At 37.4% G+C, this 27,998-nt stretch overlaps 1 protein-coding gene across 1 annotated transcript in view; it reads right to left on the bottom strand.

The window, feature by feature from the left end:
* Positions 1-2,702: 2,702 nt before the first annotated feature.
* Positions 2,703-27,998, bottom strand: part of LOC126473730 (protein Skeletor, isoforms B/C) — a 676,647-nt gene continuing 651,351 nt past the window's right edge. The window contains exons 12-14 of the mRNA XM_050100975.1: positions 22,375-22,530; positions 14,030-14,193; positions 2,703-3,714 (exon numbers count right to left, since the gene is read on the bottom strand). Coding sequence (XP_049956932.1) covers positions 3,559-3,714; positions 14,030-14,193; positions 22,375-22,530 — 476 coding nt within the window. The 3' untranslated portion in view covers positions 2,703-3,558. The remainder of the gene's footprint in view (positions 3,715-14,029; positions 14,194-22,374; positions 22,531-27,998) is intronic.

Below are 27,998 nucleotides of genomic sequence, written 5' to 3'. Positions count from 1 at the left end.
CAGCTGCTGACAGTTGATAAGGAAGGTGCTATGCTCACTTGAAGCAGCATCTCTAGAAAATATAGAGGTAAAATGCAATTCAGAATGACATTGTATTCAATGAAAAGTGAGAAATGTTATATTTCAAGGGCACAGTTTCAGTCAAATGTAACGATTTGATGTCTGTGTCATAGTTGCTGTAAAAATGTAGCAAACATGAATAAAGGTAAAACATCACCCTCATTTACTGTTATGATCATTACAGAGATAAAGGGAGACATGCAAGACATACACACATGTGCCTATTCTCTCTCTCTCTCTCCTCTCTCTCTCTCTCTCTCTCTCTCTCTCTCTCTCTCTCTCTCTCTCTCACACACACACACACACACACCTCATACACTTGAGCATTTCAAGGAAATGTTTTCCAAGTCAGATAAGAATGAATGGGAGGGACTACGAATATGTAGAATCATAGAGGAAGAGATTGCTCACCAAGATTCCTGAGACAGTGGAGACTATGGGCACATGTGGGAAGGAATTGCCATAGGAATCTATAGACAGTTGAGCTAGAGGTCACTCACCAAGAATCCTGAGCCAATGAAAATGTTGGAGACATATGGGAAGAAATTGCAGTAGATGTTTATAGATACCTGACCTTTACTAGTATTGATTAAATATTGGAATGAGGTTTATTCATAACTTTTTCCATCTGTTACTGTCCTTTGCATCTGATTTTGATGAGATTATATTCCACTTTTGTATAAAAGTGTTTTTCTTAGATGTCATTTTTTGTTGTCTTCATACAAGACAGTTTAGTTCCCAGAAGGAAGATGTGAAAATTACTTTTCACTGCTCTTGCATAGCTTTTTATACAATCTCCACTTTCAGTTACCAAATGTTTGTTCATTTATCAGTATTCATGTTTGCTTCTGTCCTCTATAGAATTTGATATATTTTCAGAAAACTGATGTTCATGTATATTCATTGTGCTGGTATAAAACATTCATTTTTTTGAGGGATTGCAGTTTGCATCTGCATTTCTCATAAATCTTTTAGTAATTCGGTTTCCTGTATCAACAAGTATATAATAGCATTTTTACTGTCTATGTTGTTCCAAACGCTTCTGGTGAACACATGGTTAATGACAATGTTCAAGTGATATGTGTCATAAGCAGTAGTATTAACTGGACATTCTATAAAATACTTGGATATGTAAATAATGAAAACAAAAAAATGCTCAAATCAAAATAACAAAAGTTTATTCCTTCATCATATAAAAAAATTTAAAATAAAATATCTAAAACAGAATAAAAACTGAAAAAGTGAAGGTAAGTTTGGTGTTGAAATAAGAGAAAGAGTACAAGAGAAGTATTACTGAAAGATGACAGTTATTTTGTTGTGATTTTTCTTGTGAGGATGTAAAAATACAAGTTAACCGTCATTAAATGAATCATAAAAATAATATGACTTTGTTAAAATGACTATGTCTACATTGTTATCAGAGTAGGGTATTGTGCAGATGGACATATCATGCTAAAAGACCGGTGCATATTGTTGAAAAATAATTTTGTTCTCCTTTAAACAACTCTTCTAATTGTCTTAAGATGTTATTCATTAAGCCTTTTGATATTTTTTTATGGAAGAGAATACCTTTGGGTATTGAATCAACCATAGGTCTTTATAAGAAGTGGCTTTCTAGCTTTAAATGAAGATAAAATTCGTATTTTAAAAGTGGGACTGCAATATAAATAAAAAAAGATTTATTTTACTCCTCTGAGGTATCTTAGCAAAAAGGTCATATTATTAGCTGCTAAATGTAGCTACCTTTGCAAAAAATAAAATATTTTCTGGTCAAAAATTTGGTGTTGATACTTGCAATATTTCTACTGAAAAAATAATTTCAGTTATTTATTGAAACAAAAATCAAAGTAGGAAACAATTTTCCACAACTTGGCATAAAATGACTTGAAGTCATCCACAAAATTTGAGTTCTTAAAATATCTAACAACAGCTTGTATTGTCTTATGTAATTATTGAAATTCTGACAATAGCTTGAAACATTTTTTCCTTTACACTGGAAAAATGGTTAAAATTCTCTCTCACATTTCAACGATGTTTATCTAACAAGATCTGTAGAACATGAATCAATCAAAACAGCTACAAAACAGGTTCTCTATACACCATTATCCATTTAAAATGAATCAGAAGAAATAATAAAGCATAGAAAATGAACCTTAATTCAAATTTAAGTATATGTTTTTACCAACCTCACCACAATAAACTATAAACTAAAATTAATATATAAAAATTATTTTTGTACATTGTAATAGAATGTCCATACCTTGCATGTTACAAAAATATTACTCATTAATAGCATTATGAATGTCTTTCTCATAAGTGATTTAAATAGAGAACATCATGAATTACAAAAATATATTCTGAGCTTAAAGTATGAATTATATGTTTCTGTAAATATTTTTGATATGCAAGGAATATTTGTAGTAATGTGTATATTCATTTGCTTATTCTATTAGGATCTACTGTAAAATTATTGTCCTGTCCAGTCAAGCACAGATGAGGTTATGTAGTTGACAAATATTTACCATCAAAAATTTTTCTGTCTAATCATAAAGCACCAGTTGGAACAAGTAGTATCATAAAGTTTAACCTCAATCATTTCATTCAACAGTGTTGTCATTCAGATTTCTCAAAATTATAGGCAGTTTTTTTTTGCATAAATAGAAGTTTACTACATCCAGTTTCGTTTTTTTCGAAGGGCTACTTTCCTCTAGAACAAACTCACATAAATTTTTGTGTACAAATATTTATTTGTACAGAAGCTTAAAAACTATAAGGAGACAAATAATGTGCTACTTGAAGTGGCCTGCACTGCTATCTGAATGACAAACACTGGAATATTGGAAGTTCAATAACTGAATTTTCATTTGCAACATCATGCATTTTGATATGATGCAAACAGTACTCAGCAGAAACTTACATCTCTGTAGTATACTTCTGAAACAATTCTCCTGGATTTCAGAATCTGTGCACATTGCTTAAACATGTGTGGGAAAAAATGTGTTAATACACATACAAAAACATATGAAAGAATGAAACAGAACTGTACATAGCTCTAGAATACTGAGATACCCGAAAGCATATATCTCAAAGCTTAAATTACTTTGGATCTTTAAAATTAAGTAATTGTCTCCATGCATCACCTTCACTAAGTGCAAAAGTATCATGGCTCATTCACTCATTTCACACAGGATTGGAATTTCTTTTTAAAAGTGCAATGGACCCTCTTTTAGCACATGCACAGTTAATCTAGAGGAAAACCCAACTTCTATCACAAGTCATTAACTTCCTCCAAGATAGAGAGTAACTAACAAATGTCCAGTTACTTTACTGATGGTTTGTGCAATTTCTTAACTTCATATCAATCACCATGACACAATCTCATTCTGTGCGTAAATGCAAATTTATGTTCATGGATGTAGAAAAATTAAAAATTGGTTACAACTCACCCTAAAAAAATACAAATGCAAATATCTTATTGTCAAACATATTGTCTATGTTTCATCTCTGAAAGAGCAGAATGGTGTTCAGCAGAACAGCTATCAGAAGGACCAGAGATGGCACTACCACAGTGCCTGAATTTGTACCATTTTGTTGTGACCACCGTCCTCGATCCACGACATGTATCTTCCAGCCCAAGTTATTGTGGGTGTAACACTGTGATGAAATAAACAAAATAGCTGAATTTAAAGAAATATACACTTCTGTTAATTATATAAGACATCTTTAAAATTTTATTCCAAACTCATGGTATTTTAGCTTCAAAACTTCTAATTGTATTTGAATGAACCATCCACTGTTCAAAATCGAGAGCTACACCATTTCATTCTGTTGGCTGGTGATATGGTAGTGAGTAAGAGTGGTGTAATGCCACATTGTTTAAGATGATGTGGTCTCAGCTCTCTGAGACTGCAGATGTGTGTGCAAGTTGCGTTTATGTGAGTGTGTGTGTGTGTATGTGTGTCTACTGCTGACAAAGGCCTTAATGGCTGAAAGCTTTAATTGTGTGAATCTTTTTATTGTGCCTATCGTGACTCAGGATCTCCGCTATATGGTTAGTAGCAACTTTCCTTCTTTGGTATTGTTACATTCCATCCTGGATTTTCTATTCAGTATAAAGACATATATAAGAACCTGGGCAGAGAAACATAATGGAATTGCAGAAGAAATGAATCACAGTTCATTAACGATGTCTGTAATGAGATGGAACAACATCAAAATCATAGTGAGATATGTGATATCTCCAAAAACCTCTATAGCATCGCTGGTGAATTTAACTGTTGTATGTGGTTGGTAGACAACAAGAATAGCAATCCTACTAGAGGCAAGGAGGATGTCATGAGGTGGAAACAGTACTCTGAGAAGATAATAGTCTGGAATTAATCAAGCAGTTAAGTGACTTAAATTGGATTCTCCAGTGCTATTGTGGCATTCATTCCAAAGACTGGTTTGATGCAAATTTAAAAACCACTCTGTCCAGCACAGACATCTTCATCTCTGAATAAACTACTGCAACCTGCATTCATCTTAACCTTCTTCTAGTGTTATGCAATTAAACAGGGGACACAATTCAACATTTGGAGAAATATAAATCTTCTGGTCTAGACAGTGTATCTGGGGAGATGGTTAAAGTAGTGAGGCAGGAAGGTGTTGATGTGCTGCATTCATTCAGGAAAAGAATATAGGAAACTGGGGAGTGGCCAGAAGACTGATCAAAGTCTCTCTGTCCATCCCATTGCACAGGAAGGGGTCTCTCAGGAACTGCACTATCTACTGCCTATTGCACTCATATTCCACACAAGCAAAATGTTGCTCTACATCTTGAACCAGCATTTGAAGCTATATCTTCAGCCTGATGTATCTACAGAACAGGTAGGTTTTGTTAAAGGAAAAGGAGCTCGTGAACAGATTTTCATTATACAACAAATATTTAAAGAATTGTGAGAATTCTGTGTCCCCAATTTTGTAAGCTTCCTTGACTGAAGTAAGCTTGAGGAAAGCTGTGGCAGGTGCTTATATAGTTCAGTGTGACACTACACTTCAAAGCACTGATGAGAACTCTGGACAATAATCACCCTGCAGCTGTGAAGACGAGTTCTGGCACATCTGATTTCTTCGGTGTGTCTAAAGTGTCAGACAGAGGTGTGTCCTAATCAAAGCAGTTAGGAAGCAGAGAGTTTGGTACTTCTCATCAAACACTTATCTTATGAAAATATTGGACAGTCAGGCTTTATTGATTTCAGTCTTTGTGGGCATCTAAAGGGACAAGCAAAGTGCACTCAGTTTGGCATTTTATGCTGAAAGTGGAACAAAAGGATGAAAATTTCATTATTCTATTAGACTTGAAAAGTTAAACACTGTAACAATATTATGAAAATGAAAGTTGCTACTCACCGTATAGTGGAGATGCTGAGTTGCAGATAGGCACAACAAATAGACTCTCATGTCTTTTTTTTGTGCCTGTCTGTGACTTAAAATCTCCACTGTATTGTGATTAGTAACTTTCCTTTTCATTATAATTCTACATTCCATCCTGGATTTCCCATTGTTTAACAGACACAGTATTCAGATTTGGGAAATGTGACAGATACTGACAACTGTTGAATGAATGAGATTTCTCTGAAAAATGTATTGTGTGAAATTTTGTGCAATCATTTTTGGACTTATTTTTTTCCCTATAAGAATTCTCCAGATTTGAAACTTCAACAGTTATCACCTCAATGCTTCAACCTCACAGCACGAGGTTTCTTTATGTGAGTATTCATAAATGAATTGATAACTTTTCATCCCATATAGAACACCCTATACCTAGTTATAACAGAGGTTATCTCTGTGCAAATAGGAATGTTACAGAATGTACTCAGGTTGTCCTTTCTTGTGTGATATCCTGGGAACCACAGATGAAGGTCAACAGGCAGATTCCATGTTCCTACATTTACAGAAAATGTTCAACAAAATTCCCCACTGCAAATTGTTAGTGAAGGTCTGAGTATAAGGAACAGATTACCAGATATGTGAGTGGCTCAAAGAGTTGTTAATTAATTGAACCCAGTACATTGTCCTCAAAGGCAAGTGTTCATCAGTGTGAAGGATATCACCAGGAATGCCCCAGGGAAGTGTGATATGAATGCTCTTATTCTCCATATACATAAATGGTCTGACAGATAGGGTGAGCAGCAATCTACGACTGTTTGCTGGTAATGTTATAGTGTATGGGAAACTGTCATTGTTAAGTGACTGTTGGAGGATACAGGATAACTTAAATGTAGAAAAATGTAAGTTATTGCAGATGAGTTGGAAACACAATACTGTAATGTTTTAATACAGTATTTGTGGTGTACTGCTTCAGATAGTCATGTAAATTAAATATCTAGGCATAACACTGTGAAACAATATGAAATGGAATGTACATGAAAGATGAGTAGCTGGGAAAGCAAATGGTCAACATCAGTATACTGGGGGAATTCTAAGAAAATGTGGCTCATCTATAAAGAAGACCATGTATAGAACATTGGTGCAATCCCTCTTGAGCAGTCCATTTTTGAGTACTGCATGAGTGATTGGGACCAACAACAGGTCAAATTAAAGGAAGACATTGAAGCAATTCAAAGGAGTGCTGCTAGATTTGTTATCATAAGGTTCATTCGACATGCAAATGGAGAAACTTTGTGAACTCAAATGACTCCCCCCAGAGGGAAGATGACATACTTTTTGTGAAGCACTATTGAGGAAATTTAGAGAACCAGCATTTGAAGTTGACTGCAGAATGATTCTACTGCTGCCATTGTACATGTTGTGTAAGAATGATGAAGACAAGATAAGAGAAGTTAGGGCTTGTATGGAGGCATATAGACAGTCATTTTCCCCTTGCTCTATATGCGAATAAAAAAATGAAAGGGACTGACCAATAGTGGAACAAGGTATTCTCCACTCTGCACCACATGGTGACTTGTGGAGTATGTATGTAGAGGTAGAAGAATTTTGAAGACAGCTTGTACGCTGTGTTAGCAGAGAAGATCTCACTGAAAATTTGTGAATATTTTATTGAGACCTTAAGGTGATTTCAGTGTAAACAAAACACACAGACACACACACAAATTGGGTTGAAGATTTTATTTTTACAGCAACCATAAACCAGTCAGCTGTATTATTTTTGTTTTCAAAGTAACATATATGGCTGTCATTAATCCTTACACAAATAACTTCAGCTCCGATAATTCCATTACTCTCTGATCATCACCACCCCTGTCCTATATAACTGTGCAGTTCAAGCACAGAGACAGAGCTAGGTAGCGCTGTGGTAACAACACAACAATAATAGCAACAATAATAATACTATAATAATTTTGTGTGACTTAGTGACCTTGTGCAAGTCTTTCAATTGGACGCTTCTTCGATGACTTAATGTCCCTAACTTGACCCCGTTATGCGACTGGGAAAAGGGGACCTATAACATAAATCTGAATGATGTGTTATTTCTGGTGAATTTAAACATCATTAAGAGGTGAATGTTAGATTAAACGGCAGACTGAAAAGTCCGTGGCCCATCTGGAATTTGATTCTGCAAATCTTTTGGTTTCCCAGCATGTGCTTTACCACTAGACCATCAAGCCTGATAGTGCTATTGTATTGGACTTACACTTGAGAGAGTTTTGGTTCAAACCCTGATGAAGCCATCCAGATTTATGTTTTCAGTGGTTGCTTTAAAATGTAAAAGGCAAATTCCAGGATGGCACCTATGATAAGGATACATACAATTTTCTCCTCCATCCTTGTATTAACCAGAACTTGTGCTCCAAGTCATAAATAACCATTAAACCATAATATTCCTTTATTTCTTCCTGCAGGAGTGGAACTTCTTATACTTCCAGTCCTATTTACGGAATGCTTTTACTTTGCAACAATAACTTCCTGCAACCCATATCTGATACAGAGAGCCATGCTCTGAAACAGCTAGAATAAAATTCTCCATATCATCTGTACAAACTTCTTATATCTTACACCCACTTGGGACTATTACTACCAGAAAGTAAATCAATCCCATTCCACCCTCATTCCTCATCTATCAACTGCCTATGCCCAAATGCCCCATCTTCCAGTCACTGCAAGCAACAGCTAGAGTAAAACTCTCAACACCATCTGAACAAACTACCTATATCCTACACCCATTTGGGAATATTACTACCTAAAAAGTAAATCATCAGTCCCATTCCATCCTCACACCTCATCTATCAGCTGCCTGTGGCCTACCTTTCAGTCACTGTGAGGAGAATGGTTTCCTAACTTCATTACTTTGTATGTTGCATTTTGTATGGGCTTGATGATTCAGTTAACATGGATGAGGTAAATGGTGACTATAAGACCATTATAGCTCTAATCAGTATGGGTATTAAAAGGAAAGTGAAGAAATATAAAGATATATTTTTGCTTGGAAAATGTGACAGTAAGCACACTGAAGGTTGTATATGAAGTCAGAGTAAAACATTCATTCTGGAGACAAAGATGTGGAGTATCAACGGATAAATGTGAAAAAAGGAATTGTACAAAAATAGGGACACTTTAGACATGTATGTACTGCAATGGGTTATGAGGGATGGAAAAGGCCTGCCGTGCTTCAGTAGCCATACTTAAAAATCATTACAAAAGCAAAGAGATATCCCTCGCAGATTAAAATGAAGTCAAGAACTTGTTGAGAAACAAAAAACTGAATGATGACAAAATAACTGAAAGAAATGAGAAGCAGTCAGTTAATTTGGGGGGGGGAAAGAAAAAAAATTTTCTTTTCAGTCAATTTAACAAAAATTCCAGAGGTTTTCGTCCAGCATAATGTCAGTAATAACAACAAACGGATCAAAATTTTCTATTAAGTCACTCATAATATGGGCACCAAAACAGAAGAAGGCAGAGAGGAGCCAAAGAAATTAATTTGGTCTTCTGAAATTATTTTGCTGTGAAAAAATATAGTTCCTCTTTACTATCATTGCACAAATGCCAAAATGACAAATATTGAAAAAAATGATCACATAATAAAAAATCAACTGAAATTGCTGAATGGAAGAAAGAAATTTGATTAGTGAACTACGATTTTATGTAGATCAAGGGAAAGAAATTGCTCCCCTTGTAGGAGAAGATTATTGTGGATTGGTGGTGCAACAAGGTATTTCAAATGATATGGAAAATGTCCACATTATTCCCATTTCTGAGGAGGCTGATACTGATGACTTCAATGTGTTGTACTCTTATGAACAACTTATGTGCTTGTTTACGGTGACTCTTTGTAGAATAAGAATATCTTGTGAGGTAATGAACATAGCATCCACAAACAGTTATCTTGTAGTCCACAAGAATACAGCTTGCTATGTGTGCACATGACACCGAGAAGTCAATAGATAATGGCATTTAGGCTGGTGCTATGTTCCTTGACTTCTGAAAGATTTTGGTTACAATTTTGCATTGTCTCAAATGAATAAAATGTGAACTGGTGGAATATCAAACAAATATTCAGGACTTCATAGCATGTAGAGCTCATTCATAGTTCTTAACGGGTAAAAATTATAAGATATAAAAGAAACGGCCGGAGTACACAAAAGGAGTGTTACAAGAGATGTTATTGTTCAAAATCCATGTAAATGATCTGGTGGATTTTTCTGCACTATATGGTGAGTACCAACTTTCCTTTTCATAATACTGTATCACAAGGATGTTGTTTAAAGACAGACATAACCACATTTTTTGTAAATCATCAGGGTGTCACACTAAAACATTATGATGTACATAACCACAACACAAGAAAGAAGCACAGTTGTTACAGACAAAGAACCTAATTAAAAGTGACAGACCATGGTCCACATATCAATGACTTAATTTGGTACACCAAATTGCCATAATCCATAAGAGCACATACTGAGAATCTGTTTAAAACAAAACTAAGATCTTTTCTTGTAAATAAATGTCTGTAGACATACAGTGTCCCTAACACTTGAAGAGCAGATATTGACAAAAACACCAGACAATTAATTGACCACACACCCACAGATGCAACCTCAAAAGTTAAATTTTAGGAGTAGTTTCTGAACCTTTCAGAATCAACACAAGAGTTCGGGAGGGCGATGGGTTCTCACTAATTCTCATAAATCTGGATTTAGACAAGATCATGAGAGAGTGAGATAAATGACTATGAGCAGAAAACATGAAAAGAATCCATCTCGGACAAGGAAGAGGAAAATTTGTGGTGAAATGTCTCACTTTTACTGACAGAACTAAACTAAACGCCGCCAAACAGGCCATGAATGCCTAATGGTACTGTCCAGCTGCCATGTCATCCTCAGCCTACAGGTTTGTGGATATGGAGGGGAATGTGATCAGCATGTGTGGCCAGCACACTGCTCTCCCGTCTGTATGTTTCTGGGACCAGAGCTGCTATCTCTCAGTCAAGTAGCTACTCAGTTTGCCTCACAAGGGCTGAGTGCACCCTGCTTGCCAACAGCACTTGGCAGACCAAATGGTCACCTATCCAAGTGTTAGCCCCATCTGGCTGCACTTGACTTTGATGATCTGACAGGAACTGGTGTTACCACTGGCCTTTTACTGACAATATTGCAATAATTTCTAAGGGCAAAGCAGATGCAAAGATGATATAGTGAGGTAAATGTTCGGGTTAGTTACACCAAACAACACCATTTTAACAGTAGTTCATTTATTCACCTAAACACATCAAAGGCTCACAAAGAACTGACATGGTGGAAAAACCCAAAGACCATGCTCAGCGTCCAAATACAATGCTCGGAGTCTAGAGACAAACGTATATCGATGCTGGTGTCGATCTTATCGGCGCCACAATAGAAAGACTTCAGAAAATTGTAGTTAAAACCAGATTACAAATATCATATGTGAAAGTGGAATATATTGAACGTAAATTCAAAAGAGAAAAATCATGCAAACACAATACCAAAACATCAAAAGAGTTGTTAAGTTTAAATATTTGGCAGAATGGATACAATCAAATGGATTAGGTAACACCACAAGCAAAGAAAGGCCAAAAAAATGGAAATAACATACAAACTCATCCATGCCAATATAATAAAAGATCACTATTGTTCCAGACAAAAATTGAACACTAAGCAACAGTAATTAAATCAGAAGCTCTATACGGATCTGAATGCCTAACACTGAATAACAGAGACAAATGAGAAGAAGTAGAAAAGAAAGAAATTATAACCCTCAGAAAAATTTTAGGACCACAAGAAAACAAAGACAACAACTGGATAAAGAAGAGGAAGATTTGCACAGAAACATAGAAACAATCACAGACCCAATAAGGAAGTGGAAATTAAAGTTTTATGGTCATATTTACAGAATGAATGACAATAGGCTAATTAAGAATTTTTTAAATTTAATTTCCAAATTAAAAAATACTGTGCAATACCTGGAAAATATGAGAAGAGTCTTTGAGAAAACTTAACATAATAGGAGACACTGTAAAGAACAGAGAAAACATCAGGCTACTAATCGATACTGCAAAATTTCCTATCCAATTATAACAACCACAACCTAGGAAGGTAATGTCAAAAGAACAGAGGCAGGCCATCAGAAAATGCATGAATAAGTTCTGGGCAGACAAGTAGAAAAAGATTGTACCATAGTCTCAGATTCTAAGCAGTCTAGAAATGGCCAAATTGTCTTATTAAAAAAATTAATAAAAAGATTAAAAAGTCTGTATTCACTGAAAGAATTCTAAGCCATATATATTATTTAATAAATTTTATAGATAAATACATTACATATTAAACTTTTGTACACAAATATGATATGTATTATACCTTTGTAAACAATTATAAATTCGAAAAATCATCATGTGATGACCACATACAAAAAGAAACATAAATAAATAAATTTTGATCTGACTCTAAGGCTAAAAGAGAATCAACGAGCATCTACAAGACTTACGGTCAAAGTTATGAGAGTCTATACACTAAAAAATCCGTGCTCAGTTCTTGAAAAAAGGCACAGATCACACCCATCTACCAGAGGGTTATTAGAAGTGGTCCACAAAACTACTGTCCAATACCCTTGACATCAATTTGTTGTAGAATCTTAGAACATATTCTCAGCTCAAACATAATGAGGTATCTTAAATAGAATGATCTCAGTGTCACCCAGTATGGGTTTTGGAAAGATCAATCATGTGCAACCCAACACACACTTTACTCACACGACATACTGAAATCTTTTGATCAAGGCAATAAGGTAGGTGCAGTATTTCTTGATTTCTGGAAAGCACGTGACTCAACATTGCAAATAAGCTTAATGTCAAAAGTATGATCATATGGGGTATCAAGTGAAATCTGTGATTGGATTGAGGACTTTCTGGTAGGGAGGACACAGCATGTTATCTTGGATGGAGAGTCATTGTCAGATGTAGAAGTAACTTCGGGTGTGCTCCAGGGAAGTGTGTTGAGACCATTGCTGTTCATGTTGTATATTAATGACCTTGCAGACAATGTTAATAGAATAATCAGATATGCAGTTATCTGCAATGAATTGCTATCTGAAAGAAGCTGCATAAATTTTCAGTCAGATCCTGATAAAATTTCAATATGGTGCAGAGGTTGGCAACTTGCTCTAAACGTTTAGAAATGTAAAATTTTGCACTTCACAAGGTGAAAAAATATACTATCCTATGACTACAATATCAACAATTCACTGTTGGAATTGGCCAATTCACACAAATATCTGGGTGTAACACTTTGTACAGATATTTGAAATGGAGTGTTCTCATAAGTTCAGTAGTGAGTAAATCAGATTTCAGTCTACAGGTAGAATAAAGGGGAAGTACAATTAGTCTACAAAGGAGATTATTTACAAATCATTTGGACATGTGGTTCTAGAATATTGTTCAAGTGAGTGGGACCTATACAACAAGGACTAATAGGGGATATTAAATGTATACAGAGAAGGGCAGCATGAATGGCCACAGGTTTATTTAAACTATGGGAGAGTGTAAACAGAGATACTAAAGGAACTCATCTGGAAGATTCGTGAAGACAGATGTAAACTATCCTGAGAAAGTCTATTAACAAAGTTTCAAGAACTGGCTTTAAATGATTACTCTAGGAATGTACTGCAAGCCCCTATGTATTGCTCACATAGGAATAGTGATGGTAAGATTAGAATTATTACTGCAAGCACAGAGGCATTCAAACAGTCATTCTTCCCATGCTCCATATGTGAATGGAACAGGAAGAAACCGTAGTAACTGGTACAATGGGACACACCCTTTGCCCTGCTCCTCACAGTGGTTTACAGAGTGTAGATGTAGATGTACTTGTAGATGTAGACAAAATATTACTTCCTCTCAACTACAACTCTTGATAAACTATGTCAGGAAAATCAAAGAAATCCATGCTCATATGATGGCTTACTGAGAGTTGTTTTTCATGCACTTGCATTACACATGATGTCCCACAAATCCATCATGTCTATCCCTAAGGCTTCTAGAATATCTGTTGCAAAATGAATATTGGTGACAGTAATAGTAATACAATTATATAAAGAACTCAATAAGAAATTCTCAGATATGGGCAGTGACACAGATAAGAGCTGTATTCTTCAAGAATAATGAAATTTGCAATGCAGACAACTGTGTTTTGACAATAAAACATCAAACTTCACAATTAAGATTTCTTATCAATAATATTCTATCTCTATCTCTCTAAAACACACACACACACACACACACACACACACACACACACACACACACAATACACAATACACAATACACAATATGTGCATATCTGGATATATCTGGATTTCCAGAATTTATTACAAATATATGGAAATATAAGGGAATTGAAGAATTGCTGATATATGTATAAAGAAAGGTGCAGGCAAAGTGAAACTCAGTAAATGAGAAAAAGCAAGGAGAATTGGCCAAATACACACATAAGTGGATAATAGTAATCTTGCTCACCTGATAGTAAACCAAGTCTGGTGTTTCCTCATCAACAGTCCAGTTGAGGTAAGCTGGTGCACCATCATCACACACTAGTCTCAATGTTTTTAGGAATTCTTCAAATGTTTCTGTCTCCGCTGATTTATCAATGGTTTTGTGTGTCCATTCACAGTAACGTCCAGCTATTAATATAGAATACATACTTTCAGTTTACTTTATTAGCAACAAATGATGAGAAGTAATTTATGTCTTTCAATGTAGTAGGTTCTACACTGTGTATCCACTGTTTCTTATTTTGTTAAGATATGCATGGGTAATGAAGAGGGTGTTGTCACTTGAGTCAACAATATAAACATGAAAAGAGACATAAGTGTAGACCAGTACTTAAATTTAGGAGATGTAGATTTCTGTAGTCAGTAGAAACACAATTACAGCACTTTTAGCACCCTCCCACTTACAAAAGACAGAATAAAACTTAATTCCTCAGCATGGCCCAGACTTTGGCTATCTCAGTAGATTGTTCCAGTAGAGCTATGACTTTATCAAAACCAGCCCTCAAACATGATCATATCTTCTTCATATCCTCCCTACACTTACCCCTGTCATCTTTCATCTCCATCACAATACTTGCAACCTATTTGTCAAATCATATGGCATTCCCAAAGTTTGAGCCCTACCGTAAGTTTTCTACTCTTCAACTGTTTTCACAGTAAAATCTTCACCATGCTCACATCCACTACCCACCACTGGTAAATCATACGACATCAAAGGTGAGGTAGCATATAAAATTAATGCATTGTTTACTAGCTGGGATGTGCTTACTGCACAACTTTCAATATATGAATGCCACCACCAAACTGACAAAAGTCAAGTATTAGCACAAAAGAACAGTCTGCTTTGGGAATGTCCCATATCAATTTGCTGAGCATGCTCCACAGCTTGCCTCAAGAGACTTGTGTAGCTTATGATAGCTGAGGTATATTTTCTTTATGAGCTAATAGGGTCTAGGCTAGTTTCAAAAGCTGGCCACTGTGGCTGAGTGGTTCTAGGCACTTCTGTACAGAACTGCACTGCTGCTACAGTTGCAGGTTCAAATCCTGCCCCGGGAATGGATGTGTGTGATGTCCTTAGGTTAGTTAGGTTTAAGTAGTTCTAAGTCTAGGGGACTGATGACCTCAGATGTTAAGTCCCATAGTGCTTAGGGCCATTTGAACCATTTAATTCCAATACATAAAAGAGGAGCTACTGACTCACCTTCAAGTTACAGTCCAATTTCTATAGTCCCAGCTCTATGTAAAGTACTGGAATGTATAATAACTAACAATTGTGTGTTTACTTGGAAAATCTAGGAATACTTAGTGAATCACAGTATGGTTTTAGGAAAAATTTGTGAACTGTTGATGCTGTAGACTGTGTAGTTGAATACATATAACAGGTGTTTGAGGACAAAGGCTATTTTTAAGCCACTTTTTATGGTCTAAGTAAAGCTTTTGGCTGTGTAGAGCACACATCACTTCTGGAAAAAATTCAATTCTATGGAACTGAAAGTAACAGCCTTAACCAATTAAAATCATATCAACAGAACCACAGGCAAATTGTCTGTACTGCCAAGGAAATGTCGAGAATAGAACAAGTTAAGGTAGGTGTTCCCCAAGGATCCATATTGGTCCCCATTTTGCTCCTAACAGTGATCAGCGATCTGCCATCATTTATAAAGTCTAGTACAGTTTGATATGCAGATGACACAACATTTTTTCATTGTAATAATGATCTCAGTGAGCCTTAAGAGTTGTGTTGCAAAGACAATGGACCAAGCTTCCAACTGGTTTAAAGCAAATGGCTTCTTACTGAATTACAACAAAATACAGCACATGGTTTTTAGTCTAAAAGACAAGCTTCCATCACATGATTCTAGCTATGTTAAGTTTTTGGGACTATATTTAAATGATAAATCATCTTGTCAGCATGTACAATATATTAGTGGGTAACTGTCAAGAATAGTTTATATGTTAAGGTGACTTACGGATTGTGTACCCGAAAAGTATGTTAGACCATACTATTTTTCTTTCTTCCAAAGCATTCTAACATATTGTATTATTTTATGGGGAAACTATGGTTGTGTGGATGGCATCTTAATACTGCAGAAAAAAGCTGTTAGGGAAATTACTGGCTCTTCTTGTAAGCCACACTGTAAACAATTGTTTTGTGAACAAAAGATCATGAATGTAATAAACTTATACATATACTATGTTTTAATTTACACAAAAAAGAAGTTACTAGAAGCAAAACACAGAGAAAAAGTTGCATTGTTACAAGAGGGAACAGATATATTTATACCCCATACCACAGACTGTCAAAATCATTGAACAGTTATGAACTCACAAGGCACAAATTATTTAATCAGCTTCCAAAAATCCGTCCAAGAATTACCCATACAAGCATTCAAACAAATACTGTATGACTAGCTAGTTACCCTATAGTGTGGCTTCAGTTGCCTAACACTGCAAACACGTGTGTGTGATTTGCATTTGCATGTGTATGTGTGTGTGGTCTATTTTTGATGAAGGCCTTACTGGCCAAAACCTTTATTTGTGACAGTCTTTTTGTTGTGCCTATCTGCAGCTCAGTATCTCCACTATATGATGAGCAGCAACTTTCCTTTTCATAATGTTGTTAAATTCCACACTGCATTTTCCATTGTTTGATTACAGTAAAACAAACTATATTCAGTTTCACACACCCTCGAAAAATCAAGAAATAGGAGAAAATCTAGGCACCCAGTGGATAGCCAGGGTGGATATTTCAAAATACTTGGGTGTACATACTGATAGCAAAGCAAACTGGTCAAATGACATAATAGATGTGCGCAGAAGACAGTTTTCTGCCACTTATACTTAATATATCATATGTTCTTAAAGGAACATTGAAACAATTAAATCAACTTATTAATTTTATTTTCATGTCACTATGATATATGGAATCACACACTGAGAAAATCAGCCACTGCCTAGAAAAGTGCTATATGCACAGTGTAATGGGACACCCTCCTTTAACATTACCTCTTTTTTTTTTTTTTTTACAAATAGTCAAAACTTTTGATTCTTGTGTAGGTAAACATTACCTCAGCTGTTTAACTAAATGAATTTCATATGATTTTGTATATGATGTACCTAAAAACAAAGAAGATGTGACTTACCAAACGAAAGCACTGGCAGGTTGATAAACACACAAACAAACACAAACATACACACAAAATTCTAGCTTTCGCAACCACCGTTGCTTCATCAGGGAAGGAGAGGGAAAGACGAAAGGATGTGGGTTTTAAGGGAGAGGGTAAGGAGTCATTCACCAACCACTTTCTCGAATGCCTGGAATCCTTACCCAATCAATTACCCCCAGAAACCATCCTTGTATCCATTGATGCCACTTCCCTATACACAAATATTCCACACGTCCAGGGCCTCGCTGCGATGGAGCACTTCCTTTCACACCAATCACCTGCCACCCTACCCAAAACCTCTTTCCTCATTACCTTAGCCAGCTTCATCCTGACCCACAACTTCTTCACTTTCGAAGGCCAGACATACCAACAACTAAAGGGAACAGCCATGGGTACCCGGATGGCCCCCTCGTACGCCAACCTATTTATGGGTCACTTAGTGGGAGCCTTCTTGGTTACTCAAGCCTGCCAACCCAAAGTTTGGTACAGATTTATATTGATGACATCTTCATGATCTGGACCCACAGTGAAGAAGAACTCCAGAATTTCCTCTCCAACCTCAACTCCTTTGGTTCCATCAGATTCACCTTGTCCTACTCCAAATCCCATGCCACTTTCCTTGACGTTGACCTCCACCTGTCCAATGGCCAGCTTCACACGTCCGTCCACATCAAACCCACCAACAAACAACAGCAGCTGCCACCCATTCCACATCAAACGGTCCCTTCCCTACAGCCTAGGTCTTTGTGGCAAACGAATCTACTCCAGTCTGGAAGCCCTGAACCATTACACCAACAACCTGAAAACAGCTTTCGCATCCTGCAACTACCCTCCCGACCTGGTACAGAAGCAAATAACCAGAGCCATTTCCTCATCCCCTCAAACCCAGAACCTCCCACAGAAGAACCCCAAAAGTGCCCCACTTGTGACAGGATACTTTCCGGGACTGGATCAGACTCTGAATGTAGCTCTCCAGCAGGGATACAACTTCCTCAAATCCTGCCCTGAAATGAGATCCATCCTTCATGAAATCCTCCCCACTCCACCAAGAGTGTCTTTCCGCCGTCCACCTAACCTTCGTAACCTCTTAGTTCATTCCTATGAAATCCCGAAACCACCTTCCCTACCCTCCGGCTCCTACCCTTGTAACCGCCCCCGGTGTAAAACCTGTCCCATGCATCCTCCCACCACCACCTACTCCAGTCCTGTAACCCGGAAGGTGTACACGATCAAAGGCAGAGCCACGTGTGAAAGCACCCACGTGATTTACCAACTGACCTGCCTACACTGTGAAGCTTTCTATGTGGGAATGACCAGCAACAAACTGTCCATTTGCATGAATGGACACAGGCAGACAGTGTTTGTTGGTTATGAGGATCACCCTGTGGCTAAACATGCCTTGGTGCACGGCCAGCACATCTTGGCACAGTGTTACACCGTCCGGGATATCTGGATACTTCCCACTAACACCAACCTATCAGAACTCCGGAGATGGGAACTTGTCCTTCAGTATATCCTCTCTTCTTATTACCCGCCAGGCCTCAACTTCCGCTAATTTCAAGTTGCCGCCGCTCATACCTCACCTGTCATTCAACAACATCTTTGCCTATGTACTTCCGCCTTGACTGACCAAACTCTTTGCCTTTACAAATGTCTGCTTGTGTCTGTGTATGTGCGGGTGGATATGTGTATGTATGCGAGTGAATACCTGTCCTTTTTTCCCCCTAAGGTAAGTCTTTCCGCTCCCGAGATTGGAATGACTCCTTACCCTCTCCCTTAAAACCCACATCCTTTCGTCTTTCCCTCTCCTTCCCTCTTTCCTGATGAAGCAAGGGTGGTTGCGAAAGCTAGAATTTTGTGTGTATGTTTGTGCTTGTTTGTGTGTCTATCAACCTGCCAGTGCTTTCGTTTGGTAAGTCACATCTTCTTTGTTTTTAGATATATTTTTCCCACGTGGAATGTTTCCCTCTATTATATTCATATGTATATGATGTACTATATTTCAGGCTAAAATATATAAAAAGAAATTAATTTGTTAGTACTATGTATGTACAGTTAAAATTACTCTTCTTTTAGAAATATTAGAAATTATAAAATATCTAGCACACTTAAAATTCATATCATTAACTGTGCAATCTGAAAATATTTATTAAATTTATTTCTGAATTCATTTACAAAGTAGTGATATAACTTGGTGATGATTATTCTTTTGTCAAGAAGGTTTGTAAACTCTTTTATTTGTAAATCTTTGGAATGTGTTAGTACCACTGAATGATTTTACTAGTAGTGGGCATGCCTCTTATGTTATTGGACGTTTTTAATTTTGACAATAACAATGTGAATTTATGCTTTAAAGTGGAGATTGTAAAGACTGTGTGACATTGAAAAATGGGATAAAATAAAAAAGTCATAGAAACAGAAATTACTTCATCAATTATCACATCAACTGGAACCCACAAAACCAAAATTTCAGCTTCAAGAATCTACCCCTAAATGCGAGAACTGCAGCCAACAATGAGAACATGAAGATAAGTAAAAAAAATCATTTGTCCATCTTACTCCTCTTGAAGTGTTTGAAACAAAGCAATTATTTTATGAAGAGACTAAAAAGTTTAATGGTGATATATGGGAGGGTAAGATTACAACAGAAAGTGCCATAAGAAAGCTGAGGAGAGGCCACCTTAGAATCACTTGCTGAAATATTTTTAAGGAACTTGAAATCCTCATATCCCCTGCTCAATATATATTCTACATGATGTGTTTCATAAGGGAAAAAAGCTCCTTTTAAACCTACTAGTGTTTTTCATAGTCAAAAAGTAGTAGAAAATAAGATATCCACCATGAGCATGAAAATCTGAGTATGATACAGAACAGGGTCCAGTTCAGTGGCCAGTAAAATTTTTTAATGCATCCCTTCATAAATTAAATGTTTTGTTGATGATGCACTCTCATTTTTTAAAAAAAATGTTTATGTCTACCAGTACTTGTTATTGTAAATATGTGTATTTTTCTGTAATAGATTAACTGTGCATAAAATATATTTTTCTGCATTAGAACCTAAGTTGTAGACACTAAATATGAAAAATAAATAAATAAATTGATTAGTACTAAGTCTATAACGCCATAGATTGTAAGCATAACAAATTTATAAAACTGACACATTCCATATCCCTTGATATATTAATGACATAGATCACCAGAACACAAAATAAATCAATAAAATAAATAAATTGCCTGAACTGCAAAATCTCTTAAAAATAATTCATTACTGAAAAACTGAATACTCATGAAAACTGCAGATAACAATGAAACCTCATGTTTTATTATTTAGATGCAGGCAGTTATGCTTTTAATGTAATTTTCTGAATGTAGTGCAATAACATTGTTGGAATCAAATGTCTTGATTACTTCAAAACTGTGAGTCATTAACAAATTGCAGTTTCAGTAAGTTACACAAAATCAAAATTACTCTAGTGCCTAGTAGTTGAACAATGTTTAGTGAGCTCCCATTTTTATAATGCTCTTCAGTTGAACACCATAATAAAATTCTGAAGGAATTTCTTGTAAGGGAGTATAATCAAAACTGAATTTTCATCAAAGTTATGATGAGAAAATGTCTACAAAATGCCTACTGGTTACATAATGGCTAAAAACTCAGTATCTCCCAAAGAATGACAAAGAGTACATGAAAATAATTTTTAGAAAGGATGACATTAGCATTTTATTTTTGATGTCCACACTCTAAAAGAAGAAAGTATGATGCGCCAAGGAGGAGTTATCTGAATGGGATGGAAATTGGCAGAAGTCATGTACATGTGCTTGTACATGAATTATACAGATGGGATGGAAATATGCAGAAGTAATGTGCATGTACATGTACATGAACTATTCAGATGGAATTGAAATTGGCAGATGTGATGTACATGTACAGACAAACAAATGCTTACAATTTCAGTTTCAGAAAAATTCAGTTACTTATCCAACAGAAAAAGCTTCACAAATTGAGCAAGTCAATAACATGTTAATCCACCTCTGGCCCTTATGCAAGCAGTTATTCAGCTTGGCACTGACTGATGGAGTTGTTGTATATCCCCCTGAGGGATATAATGCCAAATTCTGTCCAACTGGCATGTTAAAATGTCAAAATCCCAGTATGGTTGGTGGACCCTGCCACTAGTGATCCAAATGCTCTCAACTGGGGAGAGATCAGGCAACCTTGCTGGCCAAGGTAGGGTTTGACAAGCACGAAGACAAGCAATAGAAACTCTTGTTATATGTGGGCAGGCATTACCTTGCTAAAATATAAGCCCAGGATGGCTTGCCATGAAAGGCAACATAATGGAGTGTAAAATATTAACATACTGCTGTGCTGTAAGGAAGCTGTGGATGGCAATCAAAGGGGGTCCTTGCTATGGAAAGAAATGACACCCCAGACCAACATTCCTTGTTGTTGGGCTGTATAGCGGGCAACAGTCACGTTAGTATACCATTGCTGCCTTGGAGAACTGTCTTCAGTGATGAGACCCTCTTTCAACTGAGCCCTGATGACCAGCAAAGTTCATCTGAAGTGCTAATTTGACAGAATTTCACACAATACCCTTCAGGAGGACATCCAGTAACTCCGTCAATCAATAACTGCTTGCGTGATGTCCAGAGGGTGAGCAAAATGTTATTGACTTGGTCAATTTGTGAAGCTCTTCCTCGTGAATAAATCACCGAATGTTTCTGAAACTGTAATCATTTGTTTGTATGCATTTGTGCATCACATCTACCCCCTTCAGATAATTCCTTCATGGTGCTTTGTTTCTTTTGTCTTAGAGTGTACATAGAACTTACCTTTCCCTCAGCATTTGTGGATATTGCACTTTGGATTACGTTTTGCATTTAATAGTGTTCAAAATGTTACACCAATAAAAGTAGATATTTTGTTTCAGACAGAAGTTTAAGACCACTGAAGAATTCTGTTTCTCCTTTTTGCATCTTATAGTTCATTGTAACCTGTTTTTAAAACTCCGTGAATGGTCTACATAATGTATTAGATCACAAATTTAATGCATATGAAATGGCATCTTTCTTCACAGAAGCTGATTTCACAGGTTAGTATTTGAATTGCAGTTTTAAAAACCAATAAGAAAATACTTGCCTGCCGTGGGATATGGATATCCCTCTGCATCATAGCCAACACCTGCAAAAACTCTCTGCTCTTTCTGATCCTCTTCCGACTTTTGGCCAAAACCACCCTCATCACTGTCAGTTATGTAGAAGGGATGGTAACGTGCAGGATTTGTGCGATCATTACCTGGGAGAAGAAAATAGCAAAATAATTATATAGTATTTCCGATTTTATAACACTAATTAAGTCGCTGTACATGAAAATTTGAATTTCAATATGAACTGAGTACCAGCAGATGACATTGTTGTACTTAAATGTGATGTTTGCACATTCTTGTATTTCAGGCATTAATCAGTTGTTTGTTGGTATAAGACATATATTATGTTGTTCATATTCACAAAAATATTGTCATAAGGATCTATCTTTTGCAGAACAGTTACATACATTTTTTAAGCATTATGTATGCCAATATGATGTTGATTTACAGATATATAGATGATTATTTACTTCTGTTTGAGAACTTATCTATGGTATGAAAGGAACTTTCAGGAAGAAACAACTTTAACTTGACTTTAAGTATGTGCATTACGTTACAAGCTTTGTTCTCTGGGTTGATCCAGCTTCATTGCCATGTACACCACTTGGAAACATCAGAAACTGAAACTATTCCACTTTCTGTTGTTTGACTCATTTTTAGTAATTATTTTTACCCTTATCCTTCAGATAATTGTACTTATACAAGTACGGCATATCCTATGTGTATATTAAAAATGATTAATTTCTTATGTACAATGTATTTCCTGTAATTTTATAACATGTGTCATAATTTACCAACTGCTGACATTAGCGATATATTTATTTTGCTGCAAACTTATTACTTAAGAAACAGATAGTTTGCTACTCACTGATGTTGAGTTGCAGACAGACACTACGAAAAGACTGCTAAGCAAGTAAGCTTTCAGCCAAAAGACCTTCTTCAGAATTAGACAACACACACACATTCATACAAATGGAACTCACATGCATATGGCTACTGACTCTGGCTGCCGAGACCAGTCTGCGAGCAACAGCTCATGATGGGAGAAGCAGTCTGGGTGGGGGCATAAGGAGGAGGCAGAGGCAGAGAGGGGTAGTGGTAGCAGCATAGGAGTGGGGGATGGTAAAGGCTGATTGTGGGAGCAAACAGGGATGAGATGGGGAGAGGGCTGGGCAGCTAGGTGCTGTTGGAAGGTTAGACAGTGGAAAAAGGGGGAGAGCAAGGGAGCAGAGAAGGAGAGAAGTAAGAATTCAGAAGGCTTTATAGTGCTAGAGAGGGAACAGGAAAGGGGACGACAGGTGGGTGAAGGACAGTGACTAACAAAGGTTGAGGCAACATAGGATATATCGCATGGAAAATTCCCACCTGTGCAATCCAGAAAAGCTGGTGTTGATAGGAAGGATCCAGACTGCACAGGCTGTGAAGCAGTCACTGAAATGAAGAACATTCTGCTGGACAGCATACTCAGCAACTGGGTAGTCCAGCTGTTTTTTGGCCACAGTTTGCTGCTGGTCCACATGCGAACAGACAGCTTGTTGGCTGTCATGTCCATGTAGAATGCAGCACGGTGGTTGCAGCTTAGGTTGTAGACCAAATTTTTGGTTTCACAGGTAACTGCACCTTTGATGTGGTGATGAGGCTTGTGACAGGACTGGAGTAGGTGGTGGTGGGAGTATGTATGGGACAGGTCTTGCATCTAGATCTGTTATAGGGATATGGGTCATGATGCAAGAGGTTGGAAGGAGGGGTTGAGTAGAGATGGATGAGGCTATTGTGTAGGTTCTGTGGAGAGCGGAATACCAGTGTGGGTTGGGAAGGATGAGTAGGATATTTCCCATTTCGGGGAATGACAAGAGGTAGTGAAAACTCTGGTGGAGAATGTAATTCAGTTGCTCCAGTCCCACATGGTACTGAGTCATAAACGGAATGCTCCTCTGCAACCACAAGGTGGTACTTTGGGAGGTGGTATGTGACTGGAGAAGCAGTGCACAGGAGATCTGTTTCTGTACAAGGTGGAAGGGTAATTATGGTCTGTGAAGGTCTCAGTGAGATCCTGGTATATTTTTAGATGTACTGGTCATCACTATATATGCAATGACCATGGGTGGCTAGGCTGTAGGGAAGGGACTTCTTGCTGTGGAAAGGGTGGGAGCTGTCGAAGTGAAGGTATTGCTAGTGATCGGTAGGTTTGATATGGATGGAGCTACTGAACTGCATGTCAACATTGAGGAAGGTAACTCATTAGGTTGAGGAGGACCAGGTGCCATGAATGGGGGAGAAGGTGTTGAGATTCTGGAGGAATGTGGATTGGGTGTCCTCCTGGTTGATCCAGATCACAATGTTATCATTGAACCTGAACAAGTTGAGGGGTTTGGCATTCTGGATGATTAGGAAGCATTCGTTTAGATGGCCCATGAAGAGGACAGCATAGTAAGATGCCATGCCCTTGATTTGTTTGTAGGTGATTCCCTCAAAGGAGAAGTAATTGTGGGTATGGATATACCGTATTTACTCGAATCTAAGCCGTGCTTTTTCCGGTTTTTGTAATCCAAAAAGCCATCTGCGGCTTAGAATTGAGTGCAAAGCAAGCGGAAGTTCTGAAAAATGTTGGTAGGTGCCGCCACAACTAACTTCTGCCGTCGAATATATGTAGCGACACAGCCATGCTTTGTAGGCACAAAGATAAATACTGGCGCCAAAACCTCTGCGTCAGTAAATAAATTAAAAAAAAAGGTGGAAGAAGAGCTTTTTTTCTCCACCCCGAGCTTTGACCACTGCATTTTTATACCCCGAGCTTCGACCACTGCATTTTTATACATTATCCAACGAAGTAAGTACAAATTCCGTATTGTTCATCTTCAAATGTAGCAGAATTTGAATGTACTATGAAAATCCGACTGGCAAGACTGGGATGTTTGTCAATATGGCCAACTCTACTTTCTGAATTTTTTCCTACCTGTGAGAAGAGATGGTTGCTAATAGGAACCCGATGAAATGTGAATCACATGCAGTATTCTCTTCACTATGAGAATAATACGAACATCAACATTTTGCCATGTATTCTTTCGTGTTTGCTGCTATCTCATTTAAATCCTGTTTGCCTAATAAACTACGAAACTAGAGTGAGACAACAGCAAACACGGAAGAATATAAGTATCGTGTCATGTTTATATTCGTATTATACTTATGCCTAATAGTGATACAGTCAGAAATGAAGCACGGCAACTGACTAGATTTTTAATTCTAAGGTGACTCTAATTTCTGTGCAGAATTAGATGTACTAAAGAAGCGGCCGCAAAGATGTTCAAACGGAGAAACATTTTCGCCTAACTCTCGTTCAGAACACGTTCTATCATACGCAGTCTATTATTTGGTTCTTGTTGATCATTATCAAAGAAAGCAGCAGTGTAAGTAACAACAAATAGCAGTCTCTTGCCATTGTTTCACTAATGAGACAATTCCTCTCTCTTTTTTTAAATTGTAAGCAGCGGTAGTGCGCACAAAAGCAAGCCATGCCGCGAGCGGTGACAGGCCGTATACACGCAGTATCAGAATGCGACAATCAATGCATGAGACAGTACAGTAATGCATTTTCTGCTTAGAGTGATGTAAACACCTATAACAAACAAAACGGCACTTATCAGATCAAAGCAAAATAAGCAATCGATTCAAACCAGATGAAGCACGTGAAAAAGGAAGGGTATCGGTATAAATAAGGACGGAGCGCCTGACGCATAGCAATGGCTACCTGGTAAAGCTTAACTAGTAAGCTTACGACTCGAACCAAACTACTGTAGCTGTATCGTCATTCATTCGACCTAAATTGTGTCTCATATTACAATGGACCAACTTTGTTTCAATTTGGAGGTGTGGCCTAAAACTTTTCTCTCCTCTTGAATTTTGAGTCTCAAATTTCAGGTGCGGTTAGATTCGGGAATTTTTGTTTTCTTTATTTCCAGTCTCATTTTTCAGGTGCAGCTTAGATCCGAGTGCGGCTTAGATTCGAGTAAATGCGGTAGCTGTCATGGTGACCAGGAAAGAGGGTGTAGGTTTGGAACACATTGAACATTGGGAAAGGTAGTGTTCAATAGGGGCATTAGGGATTTTAGAAAGGGAGATGGCATGAGTGGCGATGAGTAGGGCACTATGTGACAAAGGAATAGAAACTCTGGAGATTTGGGAAAGGAAATGATTGATATCTTGTATATAGGAGGATAGGTTGTGGGTTATAGGCTGAAATGTTGGTCTTGAGAGCAGGTATTCTCTGAATGGGGGAACAGTAACCACCCACAGTGGGGCATCCTGGATGTTTGGGTTTATGGACTTAGGAAACATGTAGAAGGTAGGAGTGCAGTGAATGGTAGGGGTGAGGAGAGACACAGAAGAGGTTCAGGGACGGCCCTGGGGATTTGAAGAGAGACTGGAGATCTTGCTAGATATCTGGAATGGGGTCACTGTGGCAGGGTCTGCAGGTGGACAAATTTGACAGCTAGCAGAGTCCTTCTATCAGGTAATCCTTGTGATTCAAAACAGTGGTGGCTGAGCCTTTATCAGGGGATGGGATTTTAAGGTCAGGATCAGTTTTTGGGTGGTGAATTGTAGTTCTTTCTGTGAATGTGGGGTTAGCTTGCATCTTGAGGGATTAAGGGACTGATACTGAGGCAAGGTTCAAGGCTCTCAAAAGTTAACAGGGGGTGATTAGTGGCAAAGGGGGTGGATCACTGTTGGATGGAGCAGGAATTCAGTCAGGCAGGTTTCAACATTGGTCTTTGTTTGAGTCTGAATGGTAGGTTGATGGCAGAAAAGTGTTTCCACTGTAGGGACTGAGAAGAGGAGAGAAGGTCCTTAACAAGTCCAGCATGACTGAATTTGGAAGTAGGACAAAATGGACTGATATTTCTGTGGCACTAAGACTTTTGTGTGAAAGGTTCACAACTGTGTTACAGGTCTGTTTAGGTTTTCGATTCTATATGGTGGTGGGAGGGAGCTTTTGAGAGTGGAGTAAATGTAGTAGATCAGTGAGTCAGGATTTCTCTGCTGTGAGGGGATGTGGGGAAGGTTTGGCAGCTGTTATAAAGATGGTGGAGAGTGGTAGAGTGGTAGATCTTGGGATTTAACAGCAAGAGAATTTTACATATAGAGAGGAGGTATGGCAAGAAGGTTTGGGCCTAATTTACATGGTTTTACTGGATGATGTTGGTAAGGACTAAGGACTGGCAGAATCTCAACAGATGGCAGTCATTGTGGAAGGAGGGATTGCAGCCAGAGATGGGTAATTTGATGGTAAGGCCATTTGAGGGGATTCCATGAGCCAAATAACAGTGCAGCAACAACATGTTTGGTTGAGTTCTGTCTGGGAATAAGTAAAAATTTCTGTATTGGCGCAGATGGAAGGAGAAAGTTTCCATGGAAGAGGATAAAAATGCATAAATTAAGTGGGAATACATGCGAAAAATTTCGCAAAGATACACCAAAACATAAGGAAAAAATACAAAAAGGATGGAACTGATGATGTATGGGGAAGCAAGAGGAAACCTTAGATAGTAGGCCGATAACAGTACGCAAAAATGGATTGAAAGTGACTTTAAAACAAAAGATCAATGATAAAAATAAATAA

This window comes from Schistocerca serialis, chromosome 4 (genome assembly GCF_023864345.2).
Source record: "Schistocerca serialis cubense isolate TAMUIC-IGC-003099 chromosome 4, iqSchSeri2.2, whole genome shotgun sequence".
NCBI classification, from domain to species: domain Eukaryota; kingdom Metazoa; phylum Arthropoda; class Insecta; order Orthoptera; family Acrididae; genus Schistocerca; species Schistocerca serialis.
Note: the sequence above shows the minus strand (reverse complement) of the source record. Positions and strands in the feature narration are given on the sequence as shown.